At 41.4% G+C, this 23,443-nt stretch overlaps 1 protein-coding gene across 5 annotated transcripts in view; it reads right to left on the minus strand.

Annotated features, from left to right (window-relative positions):
• Window positions 1-23,443, minus strand: part of LOC141777254 (A-type potassium channel modulatory protein DPP6-like) — a 106,027-nt gene that overhangs the window by 24,426 nt on the left and 58,158 nt on the right. For all 5 annotated transcript variants that reach the window (XM_074651340.1, XM_074651341.1, XM_074651342.1 and 2 more), the window contains 2 exons: window positions 7,096-7,210; window positions 4,214-4,312 (listed from right to left, as the gene is read on the minus strand). In XM_074651340.1, the coding sequence (XP_074507441.1) occupies window positions 4,214-4,312; window positions 7,096-7,210 (214 nt within the window). The remainder of the gene's footprint in view (window positions 1-4,213; window positions 4,313-7,095; window positions 7,211-23,443) is intronic.

Below are 23,443 nucleotides of genomic sequence, written 5' to 3' on the forward strand. Positions count from 1 at the left end.
ACCTGTTTGTGACAGTATAAATGTTCATCTTGTAAAGCTGTACAGTCTGTTCTGTTTCACTTTAGCGCCAATAATTAGAGAAGAGGGACACTGACAATTATTGAAAATGTCAATGCAATACTGAGAACTGTAATTACGCCAAATCAATTTCATTTGTCTGAGCTGGGAGTCGTAAAGAGAAATGATCGTGACTCAGTTACCAAAGATGGTGATTTATAGTTTCTTCAATGTAGATTATCACGTGTGGCCACAGATGTTTCTTGTTAATGCCTTGTTTTCATTGTTAGATGATATCATATTGTGTTACATCTCAAAACTATAAAAGCGTCAGACAGACAGCAGCAGCTCTTTGTTTTAGAGATCAGTCTGAAGGTTGATTCCTTTGTCTTTGGATCTGTGTGAGAAACTCAGAGGTGAGTCCAAAGACTACTGAGGCAAGCAGTGATCAAAGAGCAACGGGGATCAATTACACACTGCTGTGAAAGAAGCCTACAAAATATTGATGAGGAGTACTGAAGTGTGAGGTTGTCCCATCTGGTTTCTTATCAGAAGGTCATTAGCACCGAATGGGAGTTGATTGCATTAAGTTAACTGACGAGACGCAATGTCAAACAATTGATTGCCGGGGTTTCGTCAGGTGCTGAGGACGTTTTAATCTCGGTCGTGAACGAAGGACACGGAAACACGGGAACTTAACTAATTATACGTTAATGAGGCCGTAATGTAAGTAATCGGGGGAACAGTCTGCACAGTAGAACAAAAGGACAGATGTAAGGTCGTAATGCGTCTGTCACACAAGCAGGAGATGTGAGTTTGCATGTGCGCAGGTCATAATGTGAATTTATTTACAGATACAGCTGCATTGAAATGTAAACATATAAGTCATCAGGTGTATTCATGCATAAGCCGTCTGTCTGTACGTGGCTGCAGTCCTAACTGTTGTTCCCTCTCTGGTGTTTTGTCTAAAACAAAAACTTTTTATTATGGTACTAACTAACACTGATGATCATAATAACTATAGTTGTTACAACACATATTTAAAAGCTCTTTTATACTGTATGAACTGGGACTATAATGTTTAGTGCTTCCAGGGGAATTGACAATAAAATCTGCACTAAACAACCTTTTAGATTTTTGCGATTCAGACCGGAGGGGAGTGTTGACACATCCTGTATTCAATGTTAGATCTATAGTCTTAAATATATCATCTTTTCTATCTGTTATATCGGATTTCAGATGACCAGCTGTGTATCATGTGCAGAAAAAAACATTAAGAGGGGATAGTATTAAAGAATACTGAGTTCATTTTTGACCATGGAAACAACAAATACTTAACTCAAGGTTCACTTCACTTAATGTTTTTTCAGTCAGTCTGCTCTGAACAAACTCTATTCACCAGAGGAAAACTGTGAGGTTGTTGAAAGCGCTCAAAAAAGCTATTGAGTGGTCCTTGGGCTACGATTTAAAAAATAAATAAAAAAATATGAACACTCATATGACTATCAAATGGCCAAAAGGGATTGGTTAACAACATCTGATGTGAATCGGTAAACTCTGAGAACCCAAAACCAATCTTCAATCTACATCTGCTGCCTACAACATTTGTCCTGCTCAGCATATCCTTTTGAAAGTTCCCAAAACTAATACTGTATTTGGTCTGACGGTTGGCTACAACCAAAAACTGGAACGATCTGCAAAAAACACTAAAACTGGACAATTTTATCAACAAGTCCACTTTCAAAAACTCTGTTATGGACATTCTGGCTGATATATGCAGCCACTTCCCAATCCAATAATATTACCCAAGTTTTGTCTGTCTGCTGCTTACTGTTGTCCCATGCATGTTTCTGTTGTCTGGCTGCTACCTGTTTGTCCTACTGCTTGTATATGCTACTCCTGATCTGTTGTTGTATTTCCTGATGCTGTTTGTCTCCTACTGCCCGATGCTTGTGTACTAGTCTGTATATCTTTTATGTAGTACTTGCCGTTAGATGTAAAGCTTGTTGTGATTTTTTTGTATTTACTACTTGCTACTCTTGTTTTGTTGTTGTATTGACTGATACTGTTTGTCTGGTACGGTCCGTTGATTATGTTCCTGTCTGCATTTTTCTCTTATGTAATGCTTGTTGTCATATGTAATGCTTGTCAAGTATGCCAGTGCTGTCTTTTTAACTTTTCATATTTCTTTCTACCCCCTACCCCGTTCCCTCAAGAGGCTTTGCCTTTTGCCAGGCCGCCATTGTAAATAAGAATTTGTTCTTAATTGACTTGCCTGGTTAAATAAAGGTTAAATATTTATTTTTTTTAAAGTTAAAAGACCTATCTGTACACCTCTCCACACAATAATTATGATAATTCATGTAACTGCTTCAGTGTTCCCTGTTCCTCAACTAGACCTTTAAAATATGTTATTTCAATCATTTAATAAGTAATAAGGATACAAGAACAAATTACTTGGTGATCTTACTTCTATTAATTATTAATTAGCAGTAGTAGTTGTACTTAAACACAGAATGACACTGGTTAAGACTGTAGCACAGTAAAATCCAAGCCTCCATCTATGAATAAAGTATCACTGATTCAGTTCATCATGCAGAAGCTGAAAATATATTCTCCCTGTCGAACACCAGAGGGCACTGAGTCAGCTGATCCAACGTTTCTGAGCACAGGTGGCAGCTACCTTGTCAAGGTCACAGAGGCCACAGCAGACCTGCTCTACTGTACATCTGTTCAATTTAGACCATCTTACTGTACAACTAGTACACCACATGCTGGATTTGTAGTGCATACAAAATGAGCTTGAACACTGGTGCATGTGTTTGCCATGGAAACGGAAGGAGCTGTAATGTGTTTTTTATGTTGATAGCGGAGAAACTCATGTAAACAAGAATTTACTAAAAGTCAAGTTACATGCAGGTACATTACCAGTAACTATAGAAACAGGCAGGTTTAACAGCTGCCCTGCAGAGAAACCATTTCAGTGAGACTGAAGACAAAGTGAATTCTATATTTTATTGCTCATTGTCATCCATAAAGCTCCACTGTAAAAGCTTCCAAACTACCTCACAACTCTTCTCTGTTTTAAAATCTTGTAACTGCAGTACACCATCCAATAAATTCTTCTCCTTAGATATCCCATACTGCACTGTATGTGCATATCAACCGTAGCAGAACTAGTTTCAATGGTTCAGTATGAACTGCAAACTGCCCTCAAGCTACATTATTTCATTCCCCTCTGATGTTCATTATGACTCTTGCAATTCTATTATTTTATGCTTGATTGTTGGTAGACTGACGATGTGTTTCTTATTCTCTTAATAATACCTTATAACAAATAAAGTTATGAAGTTATATGATGATTGGGAATGGGAATCTTTTTTTATAGCAGATTTTATTTCTAGAGTTTCAGAAAGGAGATAAAGTTCTTTGTTTGTAATGTATTGTTATTAGGGCTGTCAATCGATTAGAATATTTAGTCGTGATTAATCGCACTATTTTCCATAGTTAATTGTATTTAATCGCAAATCAATCGCACATCTTTTATCTGTTCAATATGTACCTTAAAGGGAGATTTGTCAAGTATTTAATAATCTTATCAACATGGGAGTGGGCGAATATTCTTGCTTTATGCAAATGTGTATATACTTATTATTGGAAATCAATTAACAACACAAAACAATGACAAATATTGTCCAGAAACCCTCACAGATACTGCATTTAGCATTAAAAGATATGCTCAAATCATAACATGGCAAACTCAAGTTGGCACAAGTTTGGAGCGTTATTTAGTCTCCTTCATGATAAGCTAGTGATGCCTTTATCTTCTCTCTTGCTTCTGAGCCCGCTACAACCTCTGAAAGATCAATTGTGTTAATGCATTAAATAAATGAATGGCGTTAAAATGAATTTGCGTTATTATTGGGTTAACTTTGACAGCCCTACTTGTTTAGTAAGTTTTGTTCTATTCTGACAAATGTTGTTTCACCACTGCATCTTTTGAGGTCTTATAAGCTCATGTGGGCTGGACACTTGTATGTGCATGACACAATAAACAACAGATACCTATACGGACAATTCAAGACAGTGGGTCGGATTTTAATACTGACGGTATTTTCTGAGTCACGGACAACAACGATGCCTGTCACAATGTGTCTGGATGTGTTTTGCGTTTTGAGATGAAAGGCGGATGCTGAATGCCAAACTGTTCACTCACCGCTGAGCCATTTGGCATCTGGGTCATGGATGTGAAGGTCTGGACCGAAAACATCTTCTATAGTCACTTTCTTCTTCAGGGCGAGGCTGTCATCTATACCTGTCAAGAGCATCACCGAAAGACAAAATAAACATGAATGTGACGTACAGTACAGCAGCTCATATGCATATTTGTCTAGATGTGGTGATTCTTGAAGAAAACTTCAAGATGTCCTTCAGTCTTGTGAGATTTATAGTCATTTCAAGAGACTGGGTTTGCTACTTTCAGAGCAAAAATTGAAGAAAATCCTTTGACTTTTTGCTCGGGGGGCTGCAGCCAGACTGTCACCATCTCGCTATATTATACTCTTCTTCTCTCTCTGGAGATAGCACCTCCAACAGCTCTTCTCCATTATAGATGGAGCAATTTAGAACAAGGTACAAACAAGAAAGAGGCCTCTGGTATTGCACTATTGATCTGAGAGGATCAGTTCACATCTGCCTGCTTTGTGTTTCAGCAGCGGGGGGGACGACTCCTTCCATCCCCAAAACTCCAAATGAGATCTGAAGCTGACAGCTGAACTGGAGGTGGAGCAGACAACAGGGGTACACGAGCGAGTTAGTGTGGAGGTGAGAAAAGAGAGTGTGAGTCCTTTAACTGTCTCCTACCACACCTTCACTCAGGAAACAACCGTCAGACACAAGTCGTCGAGATGGTTTGACAGCCCAGTGTTACTGTACAAAACAGTGCACTGACAGATTCCTCGGCAGGTTTCATGGTTGTGACTGAGCGGCAAGATCTGAGTGTGTAAATACCATGTCAGACATCGTGAAGTGTTTATCGACTTGAAAAATCAGAGAAATTCTCTTGTCTGGCAAGAAGCGGCAGAGTTAGGGGGAGAAAGCTAATTTCCAACACGAGGCAAATGGTATCTCTGATGCTGTGCCAATCTGACAAATGGCTGGAGCTATTACTGCATAATCATCTCCATTAAACAGGCCTGAATGGCATTACACATTAAAAGGCCCATTACCTAGTGAGACGATGACCCCGCCTCTATGTAAAACCGGTACACAAACCGGAGAAAGCATATCACCTGTAAAACCTTCCCCCCCGGAAACAAGGTTATCAAATTAAATTAGCAGCCTGTGCCGCGAGAAAAAGCAGAAGAGGAGAAAGAGGTTTCATCTGAGTTGTGTTCGCAATACAGCTTGTGTGTAGAAGCTTGTGTGTAGAAGCTTGTGTGTCTTCACAAATATAATATTTCACAAGTTATTTCTTTGCAAGATTGTGAAATAGGGTGTTTTTCTACATTTCAGCCATTTTCTCACGTATCTAATATGCAAAATCTAACATCTGGCACATTGTATTCAATGATTTTCACACATCCATCCATCCATCAGACGCATGTTTCAAATGTCTAAACATTTTGTATTATTAAAATAATCAGTAGAGAGGATCGTGGCAGATTGTTGGCAGAGGTATGTGGTTTCTGAGTTTCATCTGTGGTGTGTGAATTGTCTTGCTGTTCTCAATTTAAAGTCAAAGATATGTGTAGAATAAATGTATACTGAGTGAGAGTGACAGAATATTGAGTGTGTTGTTTCCTTTGCCAGAGAAATCATGATGTATATATCTCATTTTGTTTGTTTGATATCAAAATGTCTCATAGAACGTAACAGATTTCTGTGAAATTTAGTGGAACGTTGGGTCGTGTCCAAAGAAACAATGATTATTATTCAGGATTTTTTTATGCTAGATTGCAAAACAGGGCATTTTCGAACATGTCAGCTATTTTCCCATGAATCAAAAACACAAACTTTGGCACACTGTATTCTGCAAAACTATAGCCAGACAAGGCCTTCGATGATTTAGCAAAACCCTAGTTTTTATATTATAATATTTAATCGTGGTTAATGACATGATTGTCCATAGTTAATCGCGATTAACTGCAAATGAATTGCACATTTTTTTATCTGTTCAAAATGTACCTTAAAGGGAGATTTGTAAAGTATTTAATACTCTTATCAACATGGCAAATATGTTGCTTTATGCAAATGTATGTATATTATTGGAAGTCAATTAACACAAAACAATGACAAATATTGTCCAGAAACCCTCACAGGTACTGCATTTAGCATAAAAAATATACTGTAATCATAAAATGGCAAACTCAAGCCCAACAAGCAACAACAGCTGTCAGTGTGTCAGTGTGCTGACTTGACTATGACTGGCCCCAAACTGCATGTGATTATCATAAAGTGGGCATGTCTGTAAAGGGGAGACTCGTGCCAATGGATTTCTAAGGTTTTCTAATTTCATATGATGCCATTGTCTTCACTCTAGCTTTAAAACTGAGCCCGCTACAACCTAAAAAGCACAAATTCTATTATCGTTATAATCGTTATTATCGCGTTAACTTTGACAGCCCTATCAATGAGAACATTTTTATGTCAAATGCAAAAGAAATTTAAATACTCGCTTTCCACAATATCTCCACATGTTAACTACAGTATGGTTAAGGTTAGGGAAAGATTGCGGTTGTGGCAAACATACTATGGTAAAAAGCTCCGATCTCTTGCATGAAAGTCAGATGTCAGATGTCCATGCATCATCCAGACCTCAGAAAGGACACACAACTTCCTGCACTGACATGAACCTGCACATTTGATGTAAATCATGGGGTGCAAAATCATCTGAGCTGTTTCACTTATGCAGATCAAGATACAGATTGCAAATTTTCAAAGCATTTTCTACTAATAAAACAGTTAAGAGGATTGTGCATCCTTGGAGGAATGCACTCTAAATGATAGCATATATGTGTGTGTGTGTGTGTGTGTGTGTGTGTGTGTGTGTGTGTGTGTGTGTGTGTGTGTGTGTGCGTGCGTGCGTGTTGTACATACGAGGGGTCAGCAGGATGACGGAGGTGACAATCAGGGAACAGATGATGAGGATGACCAGCAGGGCGATGGCTATTCCTTTCCAGTTCCTCTGCGGCGGTGCACTGCCCACCAGGTCCTGAAAAACAATATTACACATCACATTACACTGATGCACACACACACACACAAAGAGGCAAACAATTTCAACTTTTACGCATTTAGGTATAACAGATAAAATTATTTGTCACCACAGGCTAAATCTACTCTAATAAAACGTCGAGCGATGACCTCCAGGTGATGAGTTTTATTTCCCGATGGACACACAGCGTTTTTAGATATCATCTTATCATACATAAGGCAGATGTATTTTGTACCGTCACAGTTGGAGCCAGAGATTGGCCAGAGGACAACTCATTCTCTGTCAGACAGATGCCGACAACTTAGCCACTTGTGTGCAGTAACGCCGCATCCACCAGCTGCTCCCCGCTGCTCGAGCACGAAGAGTCCCTGCAGCTTTGCCTGACAGCTGTAGAGGAGCTACGACTTCAACGCACACATAACAGGCAAAAATAATGAGCTACTCTCCTCACACCGCCCAGCAGATGGTGGATGGCTAATCAGCGCTATTCGAAACACATACACTGGAAAAAATCCACAGGACATACAAAACATTTTCAGGGCGGGAGGCAACATTCAGGTGGCCTCTGTAGACCGTCCAATACTCCGCCGCACAGATCTCAAACTATTTCGATCTAGAAGCCCATTTTTCGTGAGTTTTACTGTGCGATTTAACAGATGGGCTTTGTGCAAACACACACTATCATCCACTCCTTGACATACCGTGTCCATTACAAAGCAACAGGAGCAGACAGCTTTCTGGAATAACTGTAGATGTAAGTTAACACCACGCTCCAAGACTATGTCTACGCTTAAGGACTTTAGGTCTCAGCCACATGTGTCATATATTGTTATCTACAGGACAGGTTAAGCTACTCTAAAATGCCATAATTTAGCATGTGAGTAGCTCTATATATGTTTGAGGATACATTTTTATGAATGAACAAAATCTCTTTTCAGAGGGGTGAAGGATTAAGGTCAGGAATCAGGGTTTCTGGTCTATATGTATGTACAGGCACACAAATATGCACATTAATCTCTCTGTTCACAGTCAGTGAGGAGAGTGAGCGGATCCAGCCACCCATATCAGTCCAGCTGTTGATATCCTTGTTAGCAATTAGACCCAGTCTCTGTCTGCCCGCAGTGAGTGGTTATACAGTATGCAGCAGCTCAGTGAACCATCCACCAGTTAATGAGGGGTGTGCGTACACGTGAGAGTAAAACAGACGGCTCGACTCCCGGGGCAGAGATGATGCCTTTTTACATCTTTCAAGGCTTTAAATTACTGCATTGCAAAGTTACTTTCCATTTAAATGTTTAAAGCGTACCTGTGTGTGTGTGTGTGTGTGCATTTACACTGCCTGTGCACCTACAGTCTCTGCACAGTTTGTCTCACAGCGAAGCAAATCAATACTGAAGCTAGTGAGTACACATATAAAAACAGCAGGCACGCCAATAAGCTGATTTATTGCTGCAGAGGCAAGGCTTTTCGCAATAAGGTGTATAGTGGATTCATAAGATATTAATGTCCCTGAAAGACAAGTTGTGTTGAAGTTGCCTTTGATATCAACTATCAGACGTCTGACCCGAGAAATAAAACAATAAGAGGCTTTGACATGCACGCAGATAACGGTCTTGTTTCTGCATCTGTTTACTTGTTTTTCCGTATATCTGCACTGAAAAATGGCGAAACGTTCAGTGCAGGAAGGTGATTTGAATGCAGCCCAGTCCGGTATCCAGTTCAGTGCAGCCTGTACCTGACGGAGGGGTACCACATCTATAAATGTGACAGCTGGATCTAGACCACATAACAGAGGAAAAGTATCTCTCAGCAGAATATTTCCAGACACTTTGATGCCAGCCTGGGAGGCATGTGAGTAAATATTTAGTTCCAGTCATTTCTTTCCACCCACAACAAATTCAGCATGCTCATTGTACTGGAGCACGAGAGGCACATGGTAAAATGATTTCAGACAGCCTACTTTCTGAATCTTAAATACATCTCCCACAGGCTCTGTTGGCTAATTCAGGCTGCGGAAATATAGGATGCAGACGACTTGACGAGCAGGAGCAAGCTTGCCTCCAGTGCTTGGCATTTCTGTAAACAGACACCCAATTATTCAATCAGAGGTCAGGGAGCTTTTCCGCAATTCAAATCGATAGACAATCAAATACTGTTGGACGTCTGCCTTTTTCACTGTAAACTCCTCGATAAAACAGCATCCAGTTGAAATGGATACGGCCATTAACCTTCACTGTCAATAGTCCTGGATACATAACATAAACTTGAGAAAGATGTGATCGATGTTTATCGCTCTTCCTGTGACAAGCTACGCGGTGGTCAACAGAGCCGTCAGGACAGCTGTCACTGCCATTTAAACCACCTACTTAATTAAAAAAAGCTACTGCAGAGTACAACATTAAAACAAAAGCATCAGGAGTTTATTCACTGAGTGTTGGGCCTTAAAGCTACGCTCAGCAGGATTGTTTTTAATTCCTTATAATATGCTGCAAGGTATGTTAATTACCCTTGTTTGCCTAAATTCATTTCTGTAACATGGAGATGTTTCCATCCAAAAGAAGTCACACAATGTAGGGGGAAAACTGCCTTGTAGGTAACACTGCTTAAAAGTATAAAAGGTTACGGTGGTCGGTTGCTGTGGTTTGTTAACACACAGCATTCAAAGCTGGCCTCTCCTCCAAGTCTCAACGGAGAGAGAGCAGTGATGGTCAAGTAAACTATAGAGTGAATGAAGAGAGGGAGTGGCGTTAGTGAGAACAAAGCAGTCAATCAGAGAAATAAAATGTTATTTTGTGATTGTTTCACGGTGGTTACGTTTTAAAGCACAAATAAACACACGCACACCTCCGCACAACCCTGCGGGAAGGTGATTCGTTGCCGGATTATGAGTGAATGCAGCTGAATTGCAGGATTCATCCTGTTTTCTCTGCTCGGTACCTCGGTCAAACTGACACCGATAGCAGCACACAGCAGCCACTCTGCACAAAGCAGAGGAGAGAGAGAGGAACAGCGGGAAAACGGAAGCACATAAAAACACACAGCGATGTAACAAATCAAAATGTCAAAACGTCATAACGTCAAATATGGCCGCTTTGTATTTGACAGAGCTAACGGGGGACTTGCGCCTCGGTATCAGACGCTGAGGGGCGTGACAAAGCTCCGGTATTTGACGACATGAATGGGCTGCACACCCTACAATACACACTGTTATTGGCTGGGGGTTACGACCCCACATGGAGCCAAAGTGTTGTTTGCAGATGCCCAGAAACATCCCGAACACAACAAAATAAGAAAAAAAGAGAAAATACAGGCAGAGGGCTGTAGGGTCTCCGTAGATACAGACACCACCTCACACTTCCAGTGGGTCATAAGTGATGATTGAGAGGGATTACGTTTGTATCAGTCTATAGATTGTTTTTTAGGAAATTCTTGTATATTATACCTTTAATTACCCTTGTTTGCCTAAATTCATTTCTGATGTTATATGGAGAAGTTTCCATCCAAAAGAAATCACAGATCAAAATGTATAGGGAAACAACTCTCATGTGTAACACTGCTTAATATCCAAGAAAGTTTTGAGAATAGTTTCCATATACAAACAAAACGGCTGCAGATGGCCTTCTTCATTGACCATTTCACCGCTGAATCAGACCATTTGAAACCCCCGTTAGTGGCAGATGGAGGTGGTTGAACTGTCTGGGGGTCGGTTTGTACGATGTGTTGTTCGACCAGTTCTGAAATCAAAAGCACACATTCTCCGCTCGAAGGCATTCACAGCGCTCGCATTAAAAGTGACAGAAATGGTTGTGTCAAGAATGAAAAAAGAGAGCTGGAGAGAGAAAATCAAACTGTTACTTTATGGTTATGGATTACAACTAAATACTGGCTGTTGTTTCAGTCAGCACAAACCATTCCCCATGGTCTGTCTGGACATTCAGCTGGCTTAGTGTGTCTCTGTGGTTCCACCAGTGTGCAGCTTTCCCAAAATCTCCTTTTGTAGTGACTTAGGGACCACTAGTCACATACCTTCCAGCAGCAGGTTATTGTCACCTGTAAAATCCCCCAGCATGCTGAAGGTAAAGATAACACAGTCCTGTTATGCTAAATTTGTCAGGCCAGCCTCAAATACAGTACTGCTTCACCTGTTTCAGCACCTTTGTCTTGGTGTACATAAAGATTAATTTCCAACTCTGGGTTTTTTGTCACCTGCAGCCCTTTCTGGCGCTCAGAACAGCACATCTGCGGTTGCAATGCCTTTGCCTGGAATGTGTGAGTACCTCATCAGTCTCACTCTCAGTCTTGTCCAAGTTCTTTGCTCCCAGAAGGGATACCATGGTCGATTTCTATGTGAAACATGATGCCAATCAGGAAGTCTGAGATTGCTCACATGCTAAAGCTTCCTTTTTTATTGTAGCATATCTTTTTTCAGTGTTGTTGAAGCATAGGCACCTGGCTTTTATGTGCCATCCTGTTGTTTTTCTAGAGCTCTCAGTCCATACGACGATGCATCAGCTGAGACTATTGTGTGTGCCCGGGGATCGTAAAGTGCCAAACCTGGTGGTTGGCTCAATACTCTTTTGATGCCGTCAAAAGCACTCTGTTCTGAATTTCCTCAGAAAAAAAACATGTTGTTTTTGCACTCTCTCAGCAACTGTCTTCTCCACAAGGTGAGGAGGGTATTTGCCTGAATGATTAACCATCCACAGAAGTCTTCTCACCCCACTCCCATCAGTGGGCTCCTCCGTGTTGGCGACAGCTCTCACCGTGTCGATGATCTGTACCAGAAACTTGACAGAGGTTTTGGAGAATTCACACATTCACTTTTCAGTGTCACACCTGCCTGTTCCAGCTGCTTTAACACTGCCATCCACCTCGGATGAGGACATCATCCATTTGGCTAACTGCTCCGTCTGGGTTTTCCTGCAGTTGAGACATTCTCTTCTAGAAATGTTCTGGTGCAGAGGAGATGCCAAAGCGGAGTCTGTTAACACAATACCTCCCATATATTTAAATTTGCGAAAGGGATTTGCCAAAATGCCAAATTTGATTCCAGTTTTGAGAATATTTTGGCGCCCTCCAGCTATCCAAGAGTGTGCTCCAGCAGCCTGTTCTCATTCCCAGCGCGTCAAATACCGACGCCTTGTCACGGCCGTCAGCATGTGATACCACCGCACTCTGTAGTGTTGGTATGAGACGCACCGGGCGTTGCATTAATTACAATGTAAACCCATTTGCGGCAAAAGTAAAAACAGTAAACGCTCAGAGAAAGTGCGTCGGGAGTGTGGTGACGGGTGGGAGGGGAGGTGGATGGGCCCAACAAACACAAGGCATTCATCTAGGAAACCGCTGTTTCAGTCCTGCGCGTTAAGTTTCAGTTTCACGTTACAATCAGCTGTTCATTCGTGTCCTGTGTTCACAACATTCAGTTTCATTTTCACTTTACAAACGTAGTAGATTTAAGTCCAACCACGTATTTCTTTTTCCTTATCCCAACTAAGTGGTTTTGTTGCCTAAACCTAAAGTGACACCAAGGGGCGTGGCAAAGCGGCAGTATGTGATGAGTTGGGATGAGAGTGTGTTGGCTCCACTGATGTAAGCATGTGTCTCTTTCTTTTGACTGTGTCCTTCAACTTTGTCAGATCTACGCATATACGAACCGCTTTGTCATCACATTTCGGTAATGGACCCATTCCTGCACACTAGTCTATAAGCGGCTCCACTTTGAAAATCACTCCAAGCTCTTCCATGCGGGCTAGTTCTCTCTTGACTTTTGGTAGGACACGTTTGGCGTTGATGGAGGAAATGGCTTGGCTTTAGCTCAATTTCATATTCGCCCTCCAATTTACCTATGCCACTGAATAGTTTTAGAAACTGCTGTTTCACAGACTCTATGGGGTTCAACAACATGCTCACTGTGTCCACTCTCACTACTAATCCACTTGCTGAACGGCTGAGTAGCGCTTTTGTCTGCCACACCGAACACAAATTTCACCACACTTCTGCTGACTGTACTCAGTAAATGTTTCCTCTGACTGTAAGACTGCATCTTCGTAGGCTGCAACTTTGGCTCGATACTGCCTTTCTGGCAGCACAATTAAATCTGCTCCGGTGTCTACTTTGACCTCCCAGTAACTACTAAAATGAATGTGTGAATAATTTCCTCTGCTTTACAACATATGTAATTCAAACAGAAGACCCACTGATTCTCAAAAGGACTGAATGCAAAGTAAGAAGTAAAACAACCATAAAAATGGTGTGTTGTGTGTGTTTCTACATGCATTGGTGGAAGAAGTACTCAGACCTTTTGCTTAAGTAAAAGTACAACAGTTTAGAAGTACTCTGTTACATGTCAAAGTCCTGCATTAAAAATGTTACTTGAGCAGTAGTACAAAAGTATTAGCATTAAAATGTACTAAAGCACCAAGAGTAAAAGTACTCATTATGCAGATTGTCCCATTTCAGAACTGTATATCATATACTTTTATTATATACTGTAATTACAAGGATTATAATTATTGATGCATTCCAGTGTAAGCATCACTTTAATGTCTAATGGTTAATTGTAACTAGTTGATATGCTGCTGGGTAGCTTCATCTATAATAATACCATAACATTTATACACTAAACCTGTCAAATAAATGTAGTGACGTGAAAAGCTACAATATTTCCCTCTGAAACATAGTGGAGTATAAAGTAGCATAAAATTGAAATTCTCAAGTAAAGTACAAGTACCTCAAAATTGTAATTACAAACATCAGCTGAGTAAATGTACTTAGTTAAAGCCCACCACTGTGTTTATGTCTGCATGTATTTTATTGTCTTCACCGAGGAGTTTAATCCTACAAGACCATAAAATTCTACACAATTTCAGGCTGGTTTTGATCATTTCCATGCAGCCCATATAGGCTTCTACTGTCGTAATTAATAATAATAACTATAATCACAGACTGGGTTGGTGAAGTAAAAGTAGTGCAGAGCCATGTGGAGCAACCATCATGCTAAATTATCTGTTGAAGCATTAAGTATTGAGGCTGAAAATGAATCTGGTGTGTCAACACTCTCTGGAAGGTTTTTATGATGAAACACACACTCAATTTCAAGGAAGCTCCACTGGTTAAACCTCCTTATACAACTAGTATCTACCAAGTACGTAGATTTAGCTAGAGGTTTCTTTCTTTTTATTAATTACTTTGTTTATTGTCTTAAGACCCAACAACCTGCTCCCATGCTGAATCTATGCATTCAAGACATAGACTCCAAAGCACGTATAAACAAATCAACGCCAAAATCCAAGCGGCTGCAAAAGTCAACACCCTTTAAATGAAATTTTAAATGTGAATCCTCAGCGAATATTGCAGTGTATATTTAAAAATAGTACTGTTCTCTCATACAATCCACTGTTATTAAAGTGTCTTAGCTGTGATTGCTTTATCCCTGCAGACTGCTTTATCCCTTTGTGCAACGTGGAACATTTCACCCACCTACTCAACCACAAATGAGCAGGGAGCTCCAAACTCAGGCATATAAAATGTCACATAAAAATGTATGAAAATCATCAACACATCCATTGTTTTTGCGCAAATTAAAACCCTAAAGAGACGTATACAGAATCTAACGTCAGATCAGTTGATTTCCCCGATGCTCGACGTGCTAAAGTAAATAACAACCTGAGCAGCTGTAAACTTTTGTATTCCCTGGATGGTGACCTTTCTGTAGAGCTCTTAACGAGGCAAAAGTGCGCCCGTGCGCTAAAAGGAAATCTTGACCTTTGGCAGCATTTTCAGATACGGCGAGATATTACTGGCTGTCTGCATTAAGCCATCTCCTTCTGTTAGTCTGTGTGAAGAGCAGGCATGCATGCCGCACAGATGATAACAATAAAAGCTGCATCAATAAATGAGAACCGGAGCCATTTTCACCCTCTCCTCTACAGACGCCACATCTAAACAAACCCTGTGCATTTCGGCGCTGACGACTCTAAAGGGTAAAAATCCCACGAGGGGAAGCAACACTATTTTTTCCAATCCATTTGTTACTATTTTCATTCTATTTCAAGATAAAGGAGCTATAAGAATGAAGCATCTTTTAAGGTGAAATCTTCTATAACCACCCCCCCACACTCTCTAATCCTCTCTCCCTCCCACTTTCCCTTTGTCTAACCATCTCTTTGTCTCTGCTCGCTGCTGAAGTGTGAAATGGATCTTTCCTGATCTCTGAGCACCTGGTTTCCAAGGGAACCAAGAGAGTCATTTGAGTCAGATTTTGCAGTGAAGATGGTGCTGGCTGTTGTGCAGTACAGCAAGGACTAATATTACCGCTGAGTGTCATGTGGGAAATGTGACCGGGGGCTCGCAAAATCAGCCAACTAACAAACACGACACAGGGGATATACTGTAGACATCTGAAACAAAAAGCAAACTTCAGCTGTCTAAAGACACCGGACACTTGACACACGATATATCAACTCCACTGTAATGTAGTAGCTGTCTGAGTACGAGTCAAACTCGAGAGTGAAGCAGTAGCCTTTGGACATGGGGGTAAACTTTTCCTCTGGAGCAGCATCAATAAATCATGGGCATTCATGAGTGAGATTAAGAATTCATGCCAGCTGGCTTTTGGTTCATGGATAGTGGGGTTTCAGCCTGTCTCTGTCTATTCAGTTGTCTTTGTCCACTTCGGAAAATGTGGAGTGTGAGGTTTACCACTCAACTGAGGCGAGACAAAGATCACAAAATGTTGTTTAGCTGAGATATTGTAACCTGCGGGTGTATTTGCTGATAAGAGATCACCTCTGATAAGTAGAAGGAAGCATGAAATTGTGAATTGAGGACAGACACGAATCAAGCCACCTCTAGACTGCGGAGTGTAAATCACATCGATCAACATGTCTGACTAAAATCACTGTGGAAAAGTACTGTGAGATAGTAAATGTCATATTGAGGCACGGCTGCTCTGTAAAAGCAATGTGCCGAAGTGGAGGAACTGAAGGAAAAAGCACAGAAGAAGAGAGGAGAGTTTAGTTGCTGTTGCTCCCGTAATGTGTAAATTGAGAATAACGTTAGATAACCCATCTTTGACTCCAGTGGTGTTCTGTACAGCTGTCTAACACAAGAGGAATAAAAGAGCTCAGGGACATCATTACCTCCAAGTAAACTTTGGTCTTACAGACCATCACAAGCTAACAAGTAGTGAAGCACTTATAAAAATCCTTCTGCAGAGTTTTATCAGCTCTGCAATACAGAAAGACATTAGCCGTGTTTCCATTATATTGTAAAGCGGATTTTAAGCAAACTTTTGAAATGTCACAAAAATAGAAATGTGATTCAGGTGCAGTGGCGGCCGGCCAATAGAGGGCCACGGGGCCTGGCCCCACCCACCTTGAGCCACCAAAAAAAAAAAAAAAAAAAAAAAAAAAAAATTATAAAATTATTAATTATAAAAATTATAAAAATTGTCAATATGTGTGTTTTTGACCTATGGAATATACCCGTAATATTTGTAAAATAGGATAACTGCGCCAAATATCTGCTTTCCTCCTTGAACTCTCTGCTAGTGCACCTCTCAGCTGCTCTGCTGCACGTGCACTTTCTGGGGCCAAATGGATTTGGCCCAAGGAAGGCGGGTCTAATAAGCAGTACAGCCAATCACTGATTAAAGATATATGATTACAAGCATGAATGACATACAATTCATCCAATCAGCGCCGTAAAAAAGACTTCCGGGAGGGCCAAACTGATTTGGCCCATGGTGTGCGCGCGCACGTTCACGTGTGTCTCTCTCTGTTCTCGTCAGGGCTCATGTCAGTTCTCGCGTGATCTTGTCTTCTCGTCTCTCGCTTCTCTCCACTTCTCTTCTCTCACAGCCCATTTTAACGGCATGACAATGGAACAGCCAAGCACTAGTAGCGCTACTCTTGCAAGACTCAACCCTAACTCGATCAAATCTCTCCTCCAAGACCCGTTTGAGAGAAGGACTTTGGCGGAGAAACTCCTGGTGAAACAACTGGGCCCAGATCAACCTCCTGGACTCAGCATAAAACAACAGACCGGCGTACAAGGCAAGCCACACGTGCGGAGCTTCTGTAAAGACTGGTACACGAGGAAGGCCTGGCTAGCTGGATGCAGTCAAGCTAATGCTGTATTTTGCTTCCCATGCGTGCTTTTTAAGTCGACAGGGTCAGATTCAGCATGGGCAGAGACGGGAGTAAGAGACATGAAACACTTGTCTGAAAAAATAAGAAAACACGAGAACACCAGGATGCACATAGATAACTCCGTGAAGCTAGCTATGCTAGGCAGAGTGAACATTGCAATGCAGCTGGACGAAGGACACATGCTTGCGGTAAGACACAGGCTTGCGGTAAAGAAGCACAATGTGGAGGTGGATAAAAACCGGCACATTTTATCAAAAATAATTGATTGTGTCAAGTTTTGCGGGGCTTTTGAGTTAGCCTTGCGTGGGCATGACGAGACTGACTCCTCGGACAACCCCGGCGTGTTCAAGGGACTTGTGGACTTTGTAGCGTCCCTCGACAGTGTGCTGGAGGAGCACCTCGAGACAGCCAGCGTTTTCAAAGGCACGTCGAAGACGGTACAGAACGAGCTGCTGGACTGCATGCTGTCGGTTGTAAGGGATTACATTCTGGAGGAAGTCAAAAACGCGGATTTTATCGCCATTCAAGCGGACGAGACGACGGACATTTCCACCCACTGCCAGCTGGTGCTCGTGCTACGCTACATAGATGCTAGCGGTAATGTACAAGAGCGGTTCTTCGAGTACATCACCATCCAGAACGCGACCGCTGACACCATCGCTACAGCGCTTATGGAGAGGCTGAGCACCATACTCCCACCCGGACAAACAGACAAACTTATTGCCCAGGCGTACGACGGGGCTGCCGTCATGAGGGGAGATACCGGCGGTGTGCAGCGTAAGATACTGGATGTCTACAACAACGCTCACTACGTCCACTGCTACGCGCATCAGCTGAACCTAATCATGCAAAAGGCAACAGCACGCATCCCCAGGATCCACACTTTCTTTTCTGAGCTTGGTGGATTCTCTGCCTTCTTCTCCAGGTCACCCAAGCGAACCACCGTGCTGGACCAGGTGGTAGCGCATAGACTTCCTCGAGCCTGCGTAACACGGTGGAACTTCCAGAGTCGCGTTGTAAACACTGTGTACGAGCACAAGGATGACCTCCTGAAGTGTTTCCAGACCATCATAGACTCTGCGGAATTTGATCCCACAACTGTCAGAGAGGCCGGGAGCTATGTGAGGCTGCTTGAAGACGAGACTTTCTGTTTTTTCCTGGCATTGTTCCACAAGATCATGCCAAATGTGGACGTGCTGTTCAACCAGCTGCAGAACAGGAACATCGACCCTGTCTTCATCAAAGGACTTGTCCAGAGGTTCACAGACAGCATTCCAAAAATCAGGTAAATAACTATATTTACTACTAGCTGATAAAACTGTTGTTGTTAGAAAGATGAGTTGCTCATGTCCAACAATCTGTAAAACCCTAAATGGGCTTAGTCATCAAAGTGAATGATTATGATAGAAAACATCACAATATTTGTTTAAATATTTTAAAAGGAAAAAGAATGCAGTTAGTTATTAAACACAATTTGCAATAACATGCTTATTCAGGTGTCCACCAAGTCAATTTCTAGAAGAGGCCTAGTTGTTTTTGAAGATGGCAAGTTAGCAACTTAAACTTAATTTTTTGGACCAGGGCCTCCATTTCCTCTCTGTGTGCGGACAGTGGATCTGACCAGCAGCCCAGAAAGCGCAGGATGCTGGGACCAGGAGAGCTACAGAGGCTGGCTACAGAGGTAAGTTGTGATGTAGTTGTCAATATAAATACTTTATACACACATGCATATACTATGTGGGTGTGTATGCACAGCACATGCTAATTACAGGAAGTAGTCAAATATTCAATAACATAGTCGATTGTCTCCTGAAAAGGGGAGGACACGTTGGTAACTGACCATCTGATACAGTTTGATGATGTAGTTATAATTTCCCATCATCTAAAGTTATTTATAAGATTTTACATACATTGTATTTTTGAAATACTTGACTTGGACATAAGCATGTGTTCAATCAGAATCACTTTCATCAAAATAGCTTTATTGCAAATTTAAGTTGATTTTATCTTTTACAGGTATGTGATACTATCCTGATGCAAGCTAAGGAGCGGTTCTCCTTCACCCAGCACCTCGTCAGCGCAACACTGTTGCATGGAGAGTTGTTCCCACAACACAGTGAGACGTTCCCTGAGTCGGTGCTTGAAACAACAGTGCAGGCTTACCCCATGTTGAACCAGGACAAGCTCAAAACAGAACTGTCCCATATCTATGAGAACAGTGAGTTCAAGGCTTGCAGTGGTGCAGTGCCCATGTACCAGCTTTTCATGGAGAACAACCTTCAGAGCACCTTCACAGAGACTGTCAGTCTCCTCAGCATCCTCATCACCACACCCATGACAACAGCTGAATCCGAGAGGTGCTTCTCTACATTGAAGAGGATCAAGACCTTCCTGAGAAACACCATGACACAGGATCGCCTTAATGCTCTGGCTATGCTCTCCATGGAGAAGAAACTTGTCAGGAACATGCCTGACTTCAATAAGAAGGTCATTGAGAGGTTTGCCACTCAGAAGGACAGAAGAGCAAAGTTCCTTTATAAATGATCTGTCGTATGTTATATTAACATACTGAATTGTATGAATAAGATTTTTATCATTTATTCCAACACTGACATAAGGTCAGTGTTGGAATAAATGATAAAAATGTAACTGCAAAGTAGTAATGCGTTTTTGATACCTTTTTTTGCATTGAATCGTACTAGGATGTTTGTTGAAATTGATTGGCCCTACCCAAAAAAAAATCCACCAGCCGCCACTGTTCAGGTGCGTTTCCATCAACTGGTTAGGAGCGAATAAACTCGGCTACAGCGTAGTTTGGTCAGAAGTTGGCGCTATAGGCTACGCATGGCTGTAACCCGCCAGTAAACAGAGTAGAAGAAGTAGAAAACATGTCGACTTGGACATCTATCTAACCCACGTACGAGAGAAAAATGGAGAGTGGTCTTCAGGAATCTGTTTCAATTGTGCAAGTTTAAATTTTTTAATTGTCTTTCTTGTCAGCTAGTATTGGTCGTGTTTCATGCTGTACGGAAACAAGACAAGCATTCGCATGTTATGGGAATATCCAAGAAGACACCGACAGCAGAAACAGCTGATCAGTCATGTGAGTTACAGTAAATGAGTTAGAACTTATTCGGCAAGTCGTTTCCATAACTGTCGCGGGGTTCTACGTCAAAAACTCCGTGCAACATAAAAACACTGGCGTAGTCGGAAAACGTTGTATTCATCCCCTTTTTATTCTGCCGGCCTCCCAAAGTGCAATCATTGTGGCTATTTACAAAAAGTGCAAAATAGAAAATAAGCTTTGTACAAAACAGTAAATAGTACGGAAATCAAATTCCTTACTAACTCCTTGAGTTCTTTCAGAACAGGCAAAAACAATCCAACTACAATCTATATTTTACCTTCCTGAGTGTCTGAGTGTGACCTTCTCTGTCAACACTTCCAGACCAGACTCCCCCAGGTGGCCAAGATGACCCCCTTTTATACCAATAGCCCCTCCCCTGGGCGTATTCTTTACACAGAAATAACAATTAACATCATCTTTCATCATAACTGATCTCCATAGTCCCTTCAACCCAGGCATATCCCACATATAAATGATATATCTCTGTCTAAACATTCCCCCCCCAACCAAAACAAGTTAATTTGCAACATAATCACAATTTCAAAGTTTAAACATATTTAAACTGATCACATGCTCTCAAAACGCGCGAGGGCACCCTTTATAACGGGGGGATTTGTTACGGCCCTGTTTGCTCGTCAATCCCATGAATGGGACATGGCAGGATGGACAGGCAGCGTTTCAGCAACTGGCGAGTGAAAATAATGTTTGTGTAATGTATGCGTATAGGAAACAGCAGAACAACCAAGTGTGCACCTTTGGTCGCACTACTGATAAACAGTTTAGGGGAGAGGGATATGTCGCGATGTGTTTAACTACGGAGTGAATCAGGAAGGGAGCGGAGAAATGTTTGGCGTGTGTGTGTCTGCGGCGCAGCGGAGAAATGTTGGTGTGTGTGGCCTGAGGTGATGTGTGTGCGCTGCCCACAGTCAGTGACGGCTACTCCGTCACAATAACCCACTTAGTGCATCAACTCTTTTTCGACAAAGGCAAAAACCACTTACCTGACCCTGTCAGATGGTATGTTCCACAGAACCATCTGATAAGCCGTGATTAGAAACCCTTTGATGTTGACACACACACATGCATAACCCTGTGGATTGGCAACTCTAAATTTCCATCTGTAATGTTATCCCAACAAAGGAAACCATAGCAAAGTGGTTTAGTGTATTTGCTAAAGAGTTACTATGGTGAGGCTCAGTGTGCTGCCACAATTGAAAGTGTGTTGATTTCCTAGGCGACCTTTCCTGAAGTTAATCATATAAAAGAATCCACAAAACAGATGGGGAGGAAATCCATCCCAATCTGTGTAGAACAGCGGTTTTCAAAGTCTGAGACTGGCCTTTCCATCAGACAAAGCTTGGAAAAAGGCAGCTCCTCACCCCTTTGCTTAAAAAAAAGTTGTAATACGGAAACAAGCCGTGATTAGAAACTGTTTGGAAAAGGGCAGGCACTTTCAAAAAAATACTTGGCAGGTGATTGGATGAACCATCTGTCAATCAAACTAACGAAAGCGAAACTAACTGAAGGCAAAAACATCGATGTAAAAAACATCGCCGTACTTTACACGTTCAATACTTTTCTCTTCTTTCAAATAAGAAAATTCTCTCCCGTTCTAATATAACTGATGCTATTGCAGCATCAACCTCTTTAGGAGCTGCTATTGTTGTTAGAACGAACAGTCGCCTCTCTGTGTCGTTTCACATACACCCAAGCCACGCTGTAACTGCAGCTCCTAAAACAGGACGCTGATTGGTCTGTTCCACACAAACACATTACTTGAAGCATGACAAGGTGGAATTTCATGTCACATTGCGAGAATCCAGCTTCCGTGCAAGGTTAAAAAAACACCAAGTGAGGTTAAAAACTTATTTCGCAATTGAAGTTTTATCGCATTTTGCCTTTTCCATACAGCTTTTCTAATGCGATACTTCAAAATGCACATAAAATACATGAATAGAATTGCAGCTAATCACACAACAATCTTTCCTAATCCAAGTTTAGCAAGTTCTTGGTGTTAGGAAAGTCCAGCTCTATACATGTTATAATTAATTGAAGGGAAATCAAAAGTTTAGTATTAATTGATTCTTTGGTTGAAAACACAACCCTGACATATTATGACTCTATAAAGTTGATAGGATGAACATGTTAGCAAACAGTTACTTATTTACACATCCAGCAGACACAAAGTGACATTAGCATTCAGATGGAGTTGTGTTTGTGAATTTAAGTCAAATATTCACTCTCCCTCTAGCTGTGTTTTGGTTTTCAATAATTCCTGAGGAAAGCATCTGGCTCTTAAGCTGCTAAACGCTCCGCTGTGTTTTCCAGCTAGTCACTAACTTTGTGTGTCTGCTGTTTGATGCTAAAACTCTCCACAGAGCTGAGGGGATTTGGAGAGTTGGATAATAATTATCTGTGGATTTCTTACTACAAGAATCTCCTTCCACCCAACACATAGTTTGACCCATTGTTAATATAAAAATAGTGCAGCTTTAAACATATACTTCCTAAAAATGTATGCACTTTTTTGAATGAATAGTAATAGTAGTGGTGGTGGTGGTAGTGATGGTGGTTGCAGTAGATTTACTGGTTGCACCACTAATATATTGATGAGGTAAGTAAGAAGAAGTGCATTATGTTGTTCTTTCACAACAAGTCAAAAGAATATTAAATGATTTAGACCGCTGCCTTTTATGCCATTATCTGATTTCACCTGGGAATCAATTATTCAATATCTGATGAGATGCTTCTTCTCTTTCATGGCTAAGACACTTAAATTCTTCCAGTCAGCTACAGTATTCTGTACGTTGACAATGTTAAATTAAATTACACCCAGTCAGCGTGTCTCATTCAAAAATTCCAGAAGTGCCGCACTCGTCTTATTGTCAGAATGGATACATTACCAGACTGGAGAGGGAGGCGCTCAGATGGATCTATCGTATACTGTAT

Source organism: Sebastes fasciatus, chromosome 11, assembly GCF_043250625.1.
Source record: "Sebastes fasciatus isolate fSebFas1 chromosome 11, fSebFas1.pri, whole genome shotgun sequence".
NCBI classification, from domain to species: Eukaryota; Metazoa; Chordata; class Actinopteri; order Perciformes; family Sebastidae; genus Sebastes; species Sebastes fasciatus.